This window comes from Apteryx mantelli, chromosome 2 (genome assembly GCF_036417845.1).
Source record: "Apteryx mantelli isolate bAptMan1 chromosome 2, bAptMan1.hap1, whole genome shotgun sequence".
Taxonomy (NCBI): Eukaryota; Metazoa; Chordata; class Aves; order Apterygiformes; family Apterygidae; genus Apteryx; species Apteryx mantelli.
Genome location: NC_089979.1, coordinates 137,647,617 through 137,665,229, shown reverse-complemented (window position 1 = coordinate 137,665,229; position 17,613 = coordinate 137,647,617). Strand labels below are relative to the sequence as shown.

General features: G+C 35.0%; 1 protein-coding gene across 1 annotated transcript in view; it reads right to left on the bottom strand.

Moving 5' to 3' along the window:
* Window positions 1-17,613, bottom strand: part of DGKB (diacylglycerol kinase beta) — a 337,863-nt gene that overhangs the window by 246,371 nt on the left and 73,879 nt on the right. The window contains exons 9-13 of the mRNA XM_013941524.2: window positions 11,417-11,534; window positions 8,564-8,652; window positions 8,367-8,483; window positions 4,144-4,242; window positions 2,038-2,040 (exon numbers count right to left, since the gene is read on the bottom strand). Coding sequence (XP_013796978.1) covers window positions 2,038-2,040; window positions 4,144-4,242; window positions 8,367-8,483; window positions 8,564-8,652; window positions 11,417-11,534 — 426 coding nt within the window. The remainder of the gene's footprint in view (window positions 1-2,037; window positions 2,041-4,143; window positions 4,243-8,366; window positions 8,484-8,563; window positions 8,653-11,416; window positions 11,535-17,613) is intronic.

Sequence of the window (17,613 nt, the reverse complement as noted above, 5' to 3'; positions counted from 1 at the left end):
TCCCCTATTTGAAATAAACTGGTTACTACGGAGACAGTGGTAACTGCCATATAAGAATACTCACACTGTAATCAGTGTACCTTATGTTTTAAAATTTATTCCCAATTTTCTTTTTATTCCATAATTAACAGTTTTAATTATAGTTTTCAAAAACAGTGCTAGAAATTAAGTAAAAAATTTTGCATAGCAAACTCATATAAGTGATAGGAGAATCAGAAACACCATATATCATAATAAACCTATTATATATATGCATTATATTGTAGGCTTTTATTGGTTGATTCATCACTACTCAAAGCTATATCTATTTGTATAACTTTGGTGGGAAATGGAAGAATCTAATTATTTTTCTATGTACATAAATAAGAATTAGAACATTCTATGTGGTCATCAGAAATGGAGGAAAGAAAAGGAAGGCATGAAACGAAGATGCCAACATGTATGTTAGCAATTTTCCCTTTCTGCCTTATAAAAGAGGAAAAAAAGAAAAGAAGCTGCATCATAAGAACAGACCAATCTCCTTTCTTGACTACTCACTCATTCCAATACTCAGTTTTTAACCTGGTTATGATCTAATTCTGTACTCTTGGTAGACTAGGATTCAATTGAATTAAAGATTTTTAAACTCACTGCCAGTCAACCTTATCATGAACTTTCATTATGTGCATGTAATTAATTGGGTCCAATGAACAATATCAACACTGAGTTATAGACCTTTTCCCCCCACCATATAATTAGAACATAATTACCCACAGGATATCAGAATGATGCAAAATCTTTCCTCTAAATGCGTCCTCATTAGGAAACAAGTCTCAATGTACATTTATTCAATCAGTATGAATTAATTAAAACGTTACTGAAATAAAAGAGGGTAGCATTAAAGTGTATCTGACATCTATTAAAAGACTATCACTTGAGATCCGCACACACAGTTTATAACAAAACTCATTTAACTCAAGCAAGAAACTTTACCACACAACAAGCTTTATATACAGTAAACAGAAAAAGGAAAGGATGAGTTTTAAAATAGGCAGACTACATTCAACTAAATCATTTAAAAACTACTGCAGTGAGATAGGAAAATTTTCATATGGCACCAAATTCTGAAGGTAGCCTGGACATTTATGCGATTCTTTCATACTATACACAATGCCAGTTCTCAAATTGCATGAGTTTCTCCATGGTTTCTTTTTTCAGCTGAGAACTTAGCTTATCATATTTATGGATAAAATCTGGCAAGGCCCATTTTTGTGGTTTGAAGGTGGGAGCCCTCTTATTTAACTTAGACCAGCCATCTAACTTTTAGGAGCAATAAGAGAGGCTCATGACAGTCACTCTATTTTATGATCACCTTTTAGAGGAACCTCTCCCTCCATTGTCTAAAGAGACCCTCAATAATTCAGGCTAGTCACCTTAGTTGAGATAGCTATGTTTAGGGGGAAGACAAATGTCACCCCCCGAGATATTAAGATTGGGAAGAGTAGTTTTTCTATTTATTCTTCACAGTCCCAGTAGTGATTTTGGACACTGATAGATTCCTAGGAAATCAAAGAAATAATGGAGAGCATATGGACCTGGACAGCAAACTGAAGTTTGAGGGCACAGTTTGGTAACTCTGTGCGTAATATATCATTATATGTAAGAACAATTGATGAAAAAATTCTGTTTTCCTCTGCAGAAAGAATCTAGGTTTGACTTTGTGAAAACTGAAAGTGAGATATGGTGGATGAGACAGAGGTAAATATATACATGCCTTTATTTCCTCAAAGGAGGAGAGATGTAAAGGGATGTTGCCAGTTTTCCAATCGTCCCTCAGAGACGGCATCTTTGTCTGGGATGAACTTTGACAAACAGGTTTAAGGAAGAAGTCTGCACTTCCAGTGTTACAAAGGGAAGAGAGGGCCAAAACTCTTGGGAGATGAAAGACACACAACATTTCAACTTGCTGTTTTGTCTTTCCCACAATTCTTTTTGGTTCTTTTAGGGTAGAAAGAGATGCTGTCTTCTCTGATACCTCTAAGTACCCAGAGATACAACCTGCTGCAAAACTTACCGTGACAAGACAGTTATCTGTTTTTCCTTTCCTTCCACATATAAGTGGCATTCTAAGAATACCACTGCTTAGGTGATCTGCAAAGCTAAATGTGTGCCCTGGATGAAAGACTCTCAGACTGTCAGGTTTATGATTTGAAAAGTATAAAAACATAATTTCTATTAACAGACATGTTTACTATTTTATCTTTAGAGGATTTTGATGCAAAACCATTCACTACTTTGCTGTTGTTTCGAGAGTGCTGGTTTCATGTTCACTGAAGTACTACATTTATCAGAAGGAATCCCCATAACAGGAAATGGTAGAAACTAATTAAAAAATTACTAAGATAAATAATATGTACACTGTAATCAATTGTTTCTAGGAGGAATTCCTATTATGCAGGTCACTGATGTATTATTTGTAATTCGAGTAATCTCAGGATTTTAATGCATTTTTGGAAGAATTTACTAAAAAACAAGTATACTATGAAATTATATAGTTCCCATTAAATCACAGTAAAACACACTTTCCGTTCCTAACAATATACAAACAGTGCTGAAACACATGCTTCATCTTATATTATTAGTATGTAATAGTGAAACATAATTCTGATACAGGAAAAATATTTACTTCTGCTTATGTGTTCAAAATTTGCAGATGAAACAAACCTATTCAAGGATGATTTTGACTTTAGAGTGTTTTTATATATCCTCTAAACAACTTAACTAAACTCCAATTGTGGAACGAAAATCGAAATTCCGCTATACCTCTTCCTCTCCTGAAAAGAAAATGGAGTTACACAAACATAATTGAAGATGAAATTTCATGCAGAGGCTTCATTCATTTTATAAGAGTGGCAAACAATAAACAACAGTCAAACAAGAACAGTCCAACAAACATGATTTCTATATATTAACTTTTAAAGTATGATCTAAAATCATGAAAACAAAATGATGTAATGCAAAATGTTATCATCCAACAAATTTAAAATAATGTTATAATTATTATTCAGAACATGTACTGACAATACCAAAATATCATTAGAGATGAACTAGAAAACCACTGTTAGGACTTTTAATAAATATTAAAAAAATCACATAAATATTAAAAAAATATATTTCATAAATATTAAAACCAGCTTTCCATTGCTTTACCTCCATTGGCAGCAATGGAATATTCCCAGTTTACTCAAGTACAGGGTCAGAGTCAAGCATTCATCCCTCAAGATATTCATAAACAAACAGCCAAAAGGGTTAATCAGAAAACAAGTAATTTGCATTAAGCATGAATATTATTTTTAATTATCAAAAAAATGTTTCAGATTGGAAGGTAAATTTTCTTTTTTAAGAAAAAGAAGAAAATCATGCTTTCTCAAGGTCAAGAGTTAATTTTTATTATGAAATATATTTAAAATAAGAACACCACGCATGTCCTGGTATGAATATGAGGATGCTATGACCTTTATCTGCACAAAACATCCAATTTAATCTATGAAGTTCTGAAAATCTTTTTTCATGACAAACTGCTCAGCTTCTTCAGTACAACCTACATAGAGCATACATTTTATTTTCATTGAATTGAGTTATTGTTTTTGTGGACAGAAAAATTTACTGTCCACTACTGCAGAATAAAATATACCGTAATGTTGATGCAGAGCTTGCTGCAAGACCAACATCATCATTCTAGGTAACCTCTGGCTTAGATCAGAGACCTCAGCATCACGGATATACAATATGCATCCCAAGCAAAAACTGTCCATAAGAATAACTTCATTATTCTGGGAAGTTGGATCTATAAAAGATGTAAAATGTAGTGTTCTGCCTATACAGTTTCTGGTAAGTACAATCTGACTAAGTGATAAAACCTGAGTCAGCTTCAGTTATAGTATGCCCTACAGAAAGTTCATTGTCACATAAAGGAAAATGTAATGTGCAGCACATAAAGTGATATGCTTCCTATAGCTAATCAGCTAGGATTACCTATTGTGTTTAAGGTTTATATAGTCCTGTGAAAACAACAATTTCAGTACCAGTAATCAGTACTGGCACGGTTTCATCCATTACCTATGACAGAGTGTTTCATCAGAATGGAAAATACGAACAACTCACCAATACTACTGGGCAGATTGACGTGGGCGGTAAAATATGATCCTTCAAAGGTCCACAGTCACATTCAGGTTTTAGATGTGAAGCACATTTATTATGTAACTAAGAGAAGACAGAAAATGAACATTCAGCTTTTTACTTCTACAGTCTAAAAAAATCCTAACATATAATACCTGAATAGGGTGAATTTAGATTATTAAAGTAATCTAATTATTACTATAGTACTACAAGGGAAATGAAACTGCAGTGGAAAATATCTTGGGCTTGACAAAACCAATGATTTTATACTGAAATGAAGAACAGTGGATCAAGATGCCTTCCAGTTTGGAAATGCTACATTTGGTCCAGCATACAATATGAGAACAATGTTACACTGACAGTAAAGTGACATCAGCATAGTGATGAGTGACAATACCTATTCGTGATCAAAACTTTCATTTCATAAGACAACTTCTTACACTGAGTCAGGGATTATAGTACTATTGCTGTGCGTGTCTTGCAAGGAATTTGGGAAAGCCTTTGGCACTATTGATATAACTCTACTTCCATTTAAAGTTGATAAAGTCATTACTGATTCAGTTCTGATCCTGCAATACGTATGAAAATACACACAAAATATAGAAGAGAATAATATAAGAATATCAAAGAGCTTTAAGTAATATAGGTGAAATTTGGGGGCTGTTTTAATCAATGTTCAAGCTTTTATTGACTGCTGAGGAACCTGAACTTACTGTAGTTTATTCCTAACATTCATCCATTTTTCATGAAATTAATGGAACGAATTCTACTCTGAGAACATAGAAAGAATATCCTCAGGTTTGCTGACTGAAAGAATACTGGCTTACTTCTGTATTGATAAAAAAGGGAAAGGGAAAAATATGTATATCACAGCAACATAAAATCCCAAGAAATAATAATAATAATATATTCATTGAAATATTTTGCATTAGCAAGAGTTCTTATTGATACCTTAGAATTTAACTCAATTCAAATGGCTCTAAATAGAATATTTTAACATATATATCCAACCACACAGTACAAAAGCACAGTTGTGTATTTGGATCATGCAAACCATTCAGATTTGATTGGCATAGTTTACAATATTAGAGATAGTCACAATAAAAATACAACTTTATATTGTGAAATTTGGTGAAAATTTATTATTTCTGCATTGATTGAATAAACTGCACAATAAGTTCTTCAGTTAATACATGCATTTCCCATAAATATGAGTATTTCATTTTTTGAGAAGATATATCTATTTGCATTAGAGGAAAATAATCAGGATAATAAACATCAGAAATTTTGAAGTATAAATCTTATTTATTAAGCTTTATGTCTGGTTTAATAGGTAGCATATAGCACTAGATCAACAGGTTCAATAGCTGTTATAAAATCTGTAGTTCAACCGCTACATATATAAATCACATTTTTCCAATGACTGATTCATTTTTCCTTAGATAATTTAACCATGTCAGTATGATCTCCATCAAAATTACAATAAAATCTTATCAGTTGCCGATATATAAGCTTTACCAGTAATACGTTCTTCATGAAGTCATCTAGTACAGTTAATGTAGACATAACATTTCTGAATTTTGAACTGAATAGCACCTAATATTAGCCTTGTCCACATTCATTTATACTGCAAAGTTACCTTCTCAGGCAGTTACTTAGCAACAGAAAATAAAAGTCTAATGAGTTTTGATTTACTCTGAGTATTAAAGCCCTATTATGAGGGTATTTTGGTAGCCCTGTAATCTAAATCATTTGTCATGATAATTCTTTGCCTCAGTGGTAAGGCTACTTGTACCATAATTAATGCACACCAGGCCACGTTACATCAAATAAAAGTATCTTCACACATTCAGTGATAATTAGCAGCTCTGCTACTCGGTGGCATGCAAACTTATCTATGAAAAAAATAGCTTAATCTTCTTATTAGTCTCTGCTGATCTTTGACAACAGAATTGATGCATAGCAGACAAAACAAATGGTAGAAGATATGTAGCTTTAATGAAAATAACATTTTGAATGAAACAAAATAAAATAAAACATGCATCTTTTCTCAAAGATATTTTAGCAGATTTTAAATACGTATCCCAAAAAATCCCTTACCCCAAACCTAGTTCCTGAGAACATTACCTCCCTCACAACCAGATGCCTGGAAAGTAGGAAAATCTGTATTTGCTGGACAGAAAGCTTGAGGGAAAGCCCATTTATAAGATCGTGGTGGTGGACAGAGCTATAGAGAATATAGAAGAGGGAAGCATGACCCAGTGTAAAACTCTCTATAACAAGCCTCCTTAGCACAGATAGTCTCAAAACTCTGAAAACTTTTTGATTTGAATCAGTCATTGGACATCAAAAACGACCCTATTAACTTGTATGTAGGAGCAATATTTAAAATGCATGAAAGATAGGCTCAGAATTGACTGTATAATACCTAACATCCTCTTATGCTACAAAAATACTTTAGCAACAAGCCCCTGATGTGTTACAGTACAAGAATGTGAAAACATATGATTGTACTGGATGTGATGATAATTAAATAACTCTGGAACATCCATTCAAAAATTGTGCATCTGTTTGAGATTTAAAATATTCGTTTTTCAGTAATAAAGCAAGATTTTATTATTAGAGAAGAAAGGCCTAAAAAATACTGCTTAAGTAAAATTGCACAAAAAGTGAGCAGCAGATTGAGAATGAAATTTAAACTGCAGTATTCTTAAAATTTGAAAAAAACAATCATTTTTCACTTTTGTGTCTAATTTACACTGGAAATCAAAGAAATAAAAAGTTTCATAAAGTTCCTTTGAAAATATAACATTATTTTAATAAAAACATAAATGTTTAAAACACTGATGGAAGTACAATTGCAAAATTATATGCCAATGCCAATATTTCCATATCTGTGCATCTAAAAACATACATCCATTTTTAATTGGAATTTTGATAGCTATTCAAGCATTTTAATATGGAGATAGGTACCTAAGATATTTTCAAAATAATTTATCCCCTTCATTCCCAATGATTTCAATGAGAAATAATTTTTTGGTATTTCCTCACTGTTTCTCAGTGTTTATGAAAGTATTCTAAATTTTGGTGTTTTTTCAGAAAGAGAAATGCCTGCAAAAATCTGGTCCAGATTCATATTTAGGTACATAAATACTAGGAAAAATATTTTTTCAGAGGAGCTATAGAATTTGCAACTTCCTTTGACTTCCAGTGGGAGCCTTACATAATATATATTTCTTGAAAAATATAGAAATTATATATACATATATATAGACAGATCTAAATATATGATACGTATATCTACAGCAGAAAACTTATCTAGCTACCTAAGCAGAGATGGTGGTTGTCAAATCTGCATTTCAATATTTTGGATTGGGTGTTTATTCTCTAAATAAATTATCCAAATTTTGACAGCAATCTGGACTACATATTTGCTTCCTTGTAAAATATGGGGTTTTATGTAATCATAACAGCTTATCATTGAAAGTATCCTGGATCTATTTTCCTTGACAATTTTTCACATTTTTTATTCTTATGTTAAGAAAATATGTCATAAAACATCCAAACTTGTATGTTGAATACAAACATTCTCTGATGCCTCACTCCGACATTATTCTTTAAAACACTGAACAAACGACTGATGTTCCATAATAATAATAACAATGATAATGATGATGATAATAATAATAATAACAACAACAATAATAATAATAAAAATCCCAGAAGAGGTCTGAATCTCTCCCCAGTTAGATTTAAATCCTGCCCTGCCTAGGAACAGAATACTGGCATTGTTCCTTCTAGCATGAAGATCTCACTTATAAGTGTAGTGTTCCTTGAATGTCATTAGTTCCAGTTACTGGTTACTGCTGAATAAGGAGTACCACAAGTTGTATATATCAGACTTAGCGCACAGATTAGTATTTTACCAAGATGTCTCCGCTATCACTCCCAGGCACTTGAAATCATTGTATCCTACCAGAGGTCCTCAATTACATTTGTCTGTCAGCACACCACAGATCGTGATTTCTCCCTACTTCACAGTGACCTTGACTTTTACCAGTATTGAAAAATTCCTTTATAATCATTCCAATATATATATTGGGAATTCTGTTCTTTAGAATGAATATTATTGCTATTGTTCTTTAGAATTTTTCTTTAGATTTTTGTCTCTCTAACCTGTGCTAAAGGTTTTACTATAGTGTACTCACTGTGATCTGACACCAAACACAGTGAAGTCCAGTCAAGCCTTGGTAACATTTTATAGTTTTGTGACACTTATCACATTTTGTTGGACAATTTCCTTCTACCCAGAAATGGTGCATTACCTGCAACAGAAAAGTGTGGATATACATAGGGTTACTAAATTAACAGGTTCATGGCAAAGGTAATGCTACCCCAGACTTACATCAGTATTCTTTTTAGACTTCACATAAGTTTTGATGCAAGATGCAGGAGCTCTTGAGACACAGCGTTCATGGACTGTATACTTGCAAACTGGAAAAAGAAACACGTTAATAGATGCTGAGGCAATGGTGTTTCTGACTACATTTTTATTAAGTAAATAATGTTACCAGCATGCCATCTCTATATAATCAATCCAATCAGTCAATGAAAACTCAAACTAGACTGCTTTTTCCATGGAATACAAAAGGCCAATTAGTACAGGAAATAATATGCAAGTGAAAAATCCAAGAATGCACCAACATTGCATAACAGGAAATGCTTAATTAAATAAGAGCTCACTAAATTTTTTCACAATAATTCCCAAATGACAAAAATCTTAAAGACAAATTGATGACTGCCAAATGGTTTGGTGTCATTTGCTAGTAGAAAGAAATCTATATTTTACAAACTATAGGCATGAGAGCAGCTGGCAAGCACAAAAATAAAAGCCAATAAGTTTATGTTGTTCTTTCTATTGATTTATAAATCTTAAATGGTTGATTAGTCCACTTCCAGATAGCAATTGTTTTCATGCATTTCATGCAATCATCCCAAGTTTAACTCTTACTTTCCCAAACACTATCTCTAGAGAAGCTTTCTTTTCTAACCCCTCCCTACCTGTTTTGCGCAACTATCTTTGTTGACCAGGTCTGTAAAGATCACACTAGCTGCATTTGGAAAATATACAAATGTCAGGGTACAATGCAAAGCTTTCCTGACTATAAAACTCTACGAGCATATTTCTGTGACGACCAAATAGTTAACAATACTGCAACAGTTCCTAGATGAGGAAATAATGCCACTACTTATAGTTGCATTCAACAGAGTCAACTATTAAAAACTGAGAATGAATACCCTGCATGATATATGTCTTGTGCTTTTGACCTCAAGAGCAATTAAGCACAAAGTACTTCTAAACACCTTGCTTGCACCTATTACACAAACCCAGTGGGAGGCGCAGCCATTAATCAGACAAACTGCAGGGAGTAACATTGTTGATTGGACCATGGAGGGATGGTGAGGTCCCCTGCAGTTTCCCTGTTTTTTTTTTTTCCTCCCACACAATCTAAAACACAAATAAAGAAATCTATAGCAATGCTTTGAAAATATGTAGCAGGAGAAGCTTAGCAAAATATAGAAATAGAGGAATCATTTTGTATGAAGATTCATGTCCCTTACTGCATGAAGGAAGTGAGAGGAACATGTGGAAGTTCTTTAGATACTGTAATTGGGACCATCATTCTCACCCAATAAATGCCAAGCACAATAACAAAAAAAAATTTTAAAGAGGTATATTGCAGCACAGAAAATTACAGCTCTTGTGAGGCTGGTCTTTCTGTGGCAGTTTACTTTATACAACAGGGAAAGTCTTGTCTACACATTACCAGTAACTACAGAAGGAGAAGATCCATTTTATTTGTTCAATAGAATTTTCTCTGTCTAACACATATGGGTCTTAGGTTTCCTCACCAGGATAAAGTAAGGCTCTTTACATCACTTTGACTTAAAAGAACATTGAAGGACGCAACGGTTCAAGATTTGACAGTCAATTCAGCATTTAATGTATATTCAGTTACTGTCATCAGCATTTATTAATCCGAAGATGTAAGATTTCTGTTTGTTTGAATTGCTTTTAATGAATGTATCTCTCTTATTCCAAAATATTATGGCTGAAATTATATGATGTGAAAACCAATAAATGGAGGATTTACATCTGAATTATGTTTTAAAGAGGTTTGTGGCCCACAGAGGGGAGAGAAATGGCTGATTCCAAAACCCTCATTCATTTAACGTAGTCTCAAATTAAATCAATAGAACTGCACAGTCAGAAAGGTTCTGATCAGCCGTGATGGGATACCTTTCATTCCAGAAATGGAGAAAGTAGGTTACACTAAGAATCTGGTTAATTTATCAACAAGAAGAATGAAAGGTGACTTGATATCATCATGAGGAGAATACAGTGGGTACTAAAGATCTCATTAATCTAATGGAGCAGTGCATAACATGAACCAATCACTGGAACCGTCTATCAGACATAGTCAAATCAGAAAATAGGTCTTTGTTTAAAAAAAAGATGATTAATCAGGGGAACACACCACAAAAGAAAGATATAGATCATCCATCTCTTGAAACATTCAAATAGAGATGAGATATCTTTTGGCAAGATATGGGTTATCAAGATATAGGTTATGGAGCTGGTCAAACACAGGTTATCAGGAAACATATAGATATAACTCAATGAATTGAACTATAGTAACTGCATTTAATAGTCTTATGTAAGTGAGAATAGATGCAGTAATTTTTCTGAATTTTTACGAAAACTGGACTGGATGGCAGTTTGTGGGAAAGTGGAATTTTGACCACTACCATTAATAAAACAAGAATTTTGAGGAAAATTTGAATAAATAAATCTGGGAATTAGATACTAGGCTAGTCAATGCTTAATAAAGAATATGAATAATAATTTATAAATACAAAAGAGGAAACAACAACAAAAATATAATGTTGAATCTTAAACATGATACTTGCTAAGAAAAAAGAAATAAAAAGTAGAGGCAGAATAAAAAAGGGCACATCTAACTGACATATATTGTAATACAGAAAACTCCCTCAAAGGAGAGTTTTGAAAGCCCCATAGCTTGAACAATTGAAAATGAAACCTTGAGAACTTGCACATAGAATACAAAGGGGGAAAACACCATGGTGCTGGCAAAGGGTTGGTACTGGGAAGCTACAAGTTCTTTGTTATACAGTGAATGTAACACTTCTAGGAATAGACGTACATGCAAATGGACACTGAAATGCCTATACTCACAAGAACAGCAGAGACCTTGCTTGCCTACTCCTATTAGCATGTTCAAACAAAGATTACAGTAGGCAGGTTTGTTAAAGTGTTTCAGTCTCCATACATGCTGCCCATCATCTTTCACATTCTGCACAAGACATAAAAGAAACAGATTTCATTTAATAAAATAAACAATGAAATATATAAGTGCCAATAAAAATTGGAGATTGACTCAAGAATGTAAAAGACAAGCTGTTACTTCATTTAATACTCTGCAACAGATCACAGTATAATCCTTATAAATACACAAGCAATGATATAATAAAAATTCTTCAGAAGCTCAGGGATGTCCATGTGTTTCAAAAAAATATTCAGAAAAAACACCAGCCTGTTGTCAACCCTGCAACACAGCTCTAGAAATAAATCTAAGCAGATATTAAATTCCAATTAATTCTGAAGCTTATTAAAATAACTTCCAAGCTAATTCTAAAAATAAATGTGCTGCAGGTTAGAAGGCAAAAGTCCCAAAACCGACAACAGAAAGGACTGCTAAAACTTCAGAGATATCTTCAATGGCCCTCAGAATGAGGGACACGTATCATTATTCTGTATCTTATGATTTATGTGAAGTGGGAAATCCAGCTACACCATGCTAATACCCATTGCCAGCTTTAATTTATGTTCATCTACCAACAGTCTACCAAAAAACAGGTATTCAAGGGTGGGATTTGCAGGATTTACATCCTGTACCTCTTCACTAAAAATTGAACTGCTCACACTTAAGCCTGCCTTTCTCAATTAGCAGCAGCACTATACTCAAATTTGCATGAATAGACCAGTCAGCAGACTTGCACCTCAGTGTCCCAGGGTAACTCATGCTTACATTTAAATTATAAACCAAATCACTTCCAATTACAAAAGCAAGCTTTCAGTTGCACAATTCTCCTCTTCCTCCCATCATCATCCTGTGACCTCATTGTTATTATATTGGGTATAAAAATGATGTGCATTGTACAGATAGTAAATTATACACAATTATCTCTGTAAATTCTAAGTTTCTCAGCAAGTGTGGCTGTCAGATTTTTTTCTTTTTGCAATTATTAGAATTTCTGAACTAATAAATGAAATTTACCTAATCCATAATACCACTATAAAATCTTTGAAATCTATCTTAATTATCTTAATTATTTTTTATAGGTATAACATCAAATGGAAGAAAAGTAGTGAATGTCTATCACCTGGAAATGGGCTGCAGTGTGATTTTGTTGTGCATTACTGAACTGTTGTGGTCTTAGCTGCTTCATTATTAAATATACATTGTCACCTATCTAAAGATTTAGAGTTCATGACCACATTAGGATGGCATAGAAATCTTAAGGGCAACAATAAACAAAAAATTTTTATGGTATTTACGATTCAATACAAATCACACACCTTGTTTTCACATCAAAACTTAAAGAATTACAAAGAAGCAAATAATGTGCTTGATAAAATATTTCACAAATCCAAATCATCCAGATGACAATGTAATTGGATTTTCTCATGTCCAAACTTGTTCTATTTTATTTAAGTACTTTCACCTCTGTTACATTTCAACACATACTGTCTGAAATAAGTAGCAAAGTACATTGCGATCACCATCAATTTATTTGTCAGACATGAGAAAAGAAAACCACATGAACAGCTGGTTCTCATCCAGTTGCTGATTTTTCATATCAAACTACAAGAATGTTTATCATATACAATATGCCTGACTTGATTTTCAATAATACAATGATTTTCACTGATAAGGGCAGTCAATGTAAGTCAGAGGACATAGATTTTAACAAAAAATTTGTTTTACTGTGTATTAGCATATATGGCATTAGTTATGTCCTTAAAAATTAGTACTGTTCTACTCTAAAGGTTACTCATTAATGACAAGTCAAAGATGAAGTCTGCTTCATCCTCATGAAAGAAAAATTTTCTTTCACAAGAAAAATCAGCACTCCAAGAAATGAGGACAGAACACAACTTTGAATAATTCCTGCAAATTACCTACAAACAAAGGAATTGAAATCAGCTGGAATATTTTTTTTCCCCTCTGTTGAGATATCAGGATCAGAGCCTAAGTGGAGTTCCCCTGATATTATCAGCAGGAGCTCAAATGCCATCTCTGACAGCCAGGCAATGTCAGGGTCCCCTTTCTGCAGAAAGAGCAGAGCAGATGCCTAATGTGGGATTCTCAGGCTGGCAAACAGTGTGAAAGTTTTCCAATTTCCCCTGAAGAATCAGAAATAGATTCTGCAGCTGTGGAGCCCTTGTATCCTGTCAAGCTCCTTCACGACTGGCAGCTGAAAAGGATGGATGTATTTTATTAAATGAATTCTCTGACTCCTGTTTCTCTTTCCATCTTACAACTCATTCAAATCATTTTCTAAAGTATTTTTACATTGCAACATACCGAGTAAGTTTTAAATCTTCTGTAAGTAAACAATTATTCACTAAACAATAAAGACCATGTAAATCCTTCTGAGGGGAAAATGTACAGAATGTACACTTTCATTTTAACATATATTACTCTGGTCATCAACAGATACAGTCATAAGCCACAAGCACTTAAAAAGCAAGCTGACCAGCTTTTATTAGCAAAAATATTTGCTATTTCTGAAAATTAACAAAAAATACATGATTATGCATAAAGATGCTCCCAGTCCACATTAGTTCCAGTTGCTTTTTCATTTCAATTTTATTTTTTAAAAGAATGGCCATTGAATGTGAATGTGTCCCTTCTTATTTGAACAGAACATATGGACCAACTTAGCTGGCATTTTCCTTATCAGAAAAACAAACAAGTCCTGATGTGGGTGTTCTGCCAATTAAAACACTTAACTGTGTTACAGACTGCAACTGATGCACAAATCCATTACATAAACACAATGCACTTTTGGAAAATAGCAAATTAAATTTTTGCTCTTGTGGACTGCCAAAAATCAGCAATAAAGCGCTGCATATGATTATGCATGTACATAACTTTTTAAAACACTGCCTAGGAAAAGAAGACAATGTGAAACAAAGCCCCCTCAACATAAGACATTAAGTATAAATAAAATCCATATTTCTGACACATCAGTGCATTTAGTGACATTCAGTCATTTTGCTTCCATATCCTGAAAAGGAGTTTAAAAGCAAATAGTCATTAAGAAGATCTCAAAGCAGGGCAGGTACAGTAAAATTTTCTTCCTCACTTCATTATAAATCACTGAAAATGAAGCCTCCATATGTCATACAGAGACATTAGTACATTATGACAATACTAGCATTTATTTTGCTAACAACAGTTTTCTCAACTTATCAGTCTGACCCTTCTATCACAGCTTTGATTGCCAGAAGGACTTGACCTTAAAAAGCAAACCAACCACGAAATAGTCAGCCTTAGAATTAGTAAAAAGCTTCATTAATTCACAAAATTTAGCCTAGGCTAATATTAAGTTACTTCAGCTTTCTAGGTGTTTGTAAATAAAGGTAGCTGAAGAGATCTTAAGGTTCAAACCATGAAACACCAGATTCCGAGACATGAAAAAGGTAATAAAATAGCTGATAAATTTTTATCCTGGTCAAGCATCACCTCATATAACAGTAGCCACAAAGTGCCTGAAATGTCAGTATGTTCAGTCTTTTCTATGAAAAGAGTCAGTAACAAACAACCTATATGGCAACCAGGGAGAAGGATATTAGGGAATCTGGTAAGTTATTCATTTGCTGCCTACTGTTATTTCATTTTGGTTTGCTTTATAAAAGATTTACATGACCCAAGGAAATTTTTATGACTGATCTTTGGATATTAATCAGTCAGTAGGAAGGTGAAAGGTGTCCATTAAACCACATAGCACCTCCTTCTAACACAAAACTGTTAATTCTACATTTCTTTGTTGGACTTTCAGCAAAGACTTAAGGTCAGGTTTTCTTTTGTTTAATTGGGTTTGGGGGGCTCTTCTGAGTCTCTTTTGACTTGAGAAGGAGTAACCTTATTCAACAGACATGTCTTTTGGGAGGGCTCCTCATTTCTAACTCGCAAGAAATTGTAGCGGGGGAAGAAAGGAGAGGGCAACATTGCCTCCACAGTTCTCATCCATGTAGCGATCAGTGTATTATCCTGACCACCCAGAAATGCTTAAGTAATAATATACACACAAGAAAATGATGACGGGAAATAGAACAGGGAGCACAGGAGGGGTGGGGGGAAGCTCATTTATTTAAAACAACCTTCATAATTAGCCACACTGTCATATTTTCTTGCCCCTGAAGTAATAGTCACCTATCACCTGCAGAGACAAAAATGCTGCAGAAATTACAGTTTAAATAATGACAAATTTGTGTACCCACATGAAATACTGTGTATTTTACACATACTTAAACACAGAACAGACTAGGGTTATTCCTGATTTCTCCAGGGCTTTTATCAATCTACAGGCAGAAGGAAAGACACTTGCAAACTTCCTGCAAAAAGTGGGAGCTAGCACAGCATAAAAGTAGCACTGTCAAGAAAAGGTATGTACATTTTTTTAGCAGCTCCTAGTATGAAGTCTTGCAAAGAATTAATGTTACTCCCTCTGGTGGCAAATCTATGAAATGATACTGGTAAAACAGCTCCCATCATAACTTAGGGCAAACCTACTCCCAAACCAGTAAGGAGGTAGCACAGAGAGAGTAAGCTACAGCTTCTTCCAGGAGGGTCTGCGTATGTATGGAAATAGCATACGGTTCATTTATACTTCAGACTTTTAGAAAAATAATCTGCCAATTATGACTTCAGGCAAGAATTATAAACTTAACACTGGGGAAAAAAGAAGAAGAAGAAAAAAAAAAGCCCAGATCATCCCCATTCCTCTCTGAATGAAAGAAATGTAACTTTGCCAAACTGGCTGTGTTAAACAGTTTTTTTTCAGAGTTCAGTCTGAGAAGGACTCCTCACAGGGCAGACTTGCAAATGTTTTCAAGTCACCAGTTTGGTTCTATTTTCAGATATTCAGAGCTCAAAAAGTAAGCCAAAAATAATCTACTAGACAATATAAAAAGCAGCATTTCCCATTCCCATGGGAATGGATTTCCATGAATCTATTCACATGGATTCACAGTAATGTACTACAATCCATATTTAATCAAAACCACACAGAATCACAGAATGGTTGAGGTTGGAAGGGACCTCTGGAGATTGTCTAAGTCCAACCCCCTGCTCAAACAGGGTCACCTAGAGCATGTTGCACAGGATCGCATCCAGGTGTGTTTTGAATATCTCCAGAGAAGGAGACTCCACCACCTCTCGGGGCAACCTGTTCCAGTGCTCTGTCACCCTCACAGTGAAGAAGTATTTCCTCATGTTCAGATGGAAGTGTCTGTGTTTCAGTTTGTGCCCGTTGCCTCGCGTGCTGTCGCTCGGCACCACTGAAAAGAGTCTGGTCCCATCCTCTCGACACCCTCCCTTCAGATACTTGTACACGTTGATAAGATCTCCTCTCAGCCTTCTCTTCTCCAAGCTAAACAGGCCAAGCTCTCTCAGTCTTTCCTCATAAGAGAGATGCTCCAGTCCCCTAATCATCTTCGTAGCCCTTCGCTGGACTTGCTCCAGTAGTGCCACATCCCTCTTGTACTGGGGAGCCCAGAACTGGACGCAGTACTCCAGATGTGGCCTCACCAGGGCTGAGCAGAGGGGGAGAATCACCTCCCTCGACCTGCTGGCAACACTCTTCCTGATGCGCCCCAGGATACCATTGGCCTTCTTGGCCACAAGGGCACATTGCTGCCTCATGCTTAACTTGGTGTCCACCAGCACTCCCAGGTCCTTCTCCGCAGAGCTGCTTTCCAGCAGGTCAACCCCCAACCTGTACTGGTGCATGGGGTTATTCCTCCCCAGGTGCAGGACCCTGCACTTGCCTTTGTTGAACTTCAGGAGGTTCCTCTCCGCCCACCTCTCCAGCCTGTCCAGGTCTCTCTGAATGGCAGCACAGCCCTCTGGTGTATCGGCCACTCCTCCCAGTTTTGTATCGTCAGCAAACTTGCTGAGGGTGCACTCTGTGCCTTCATCCAGGTCATGGATGAAGAAGTTGAACAAGACTGGACCCAGTACTGACCCCTGGGGAACACTGCTAGCTACAGGCCTCCAACTAGATTCTGCGCTGCTGAGCGCAACCCTCTGAGCTCTGCCATTCAGCTGGTTCTCAATCCACCTCACCATTCACTCATCTAAC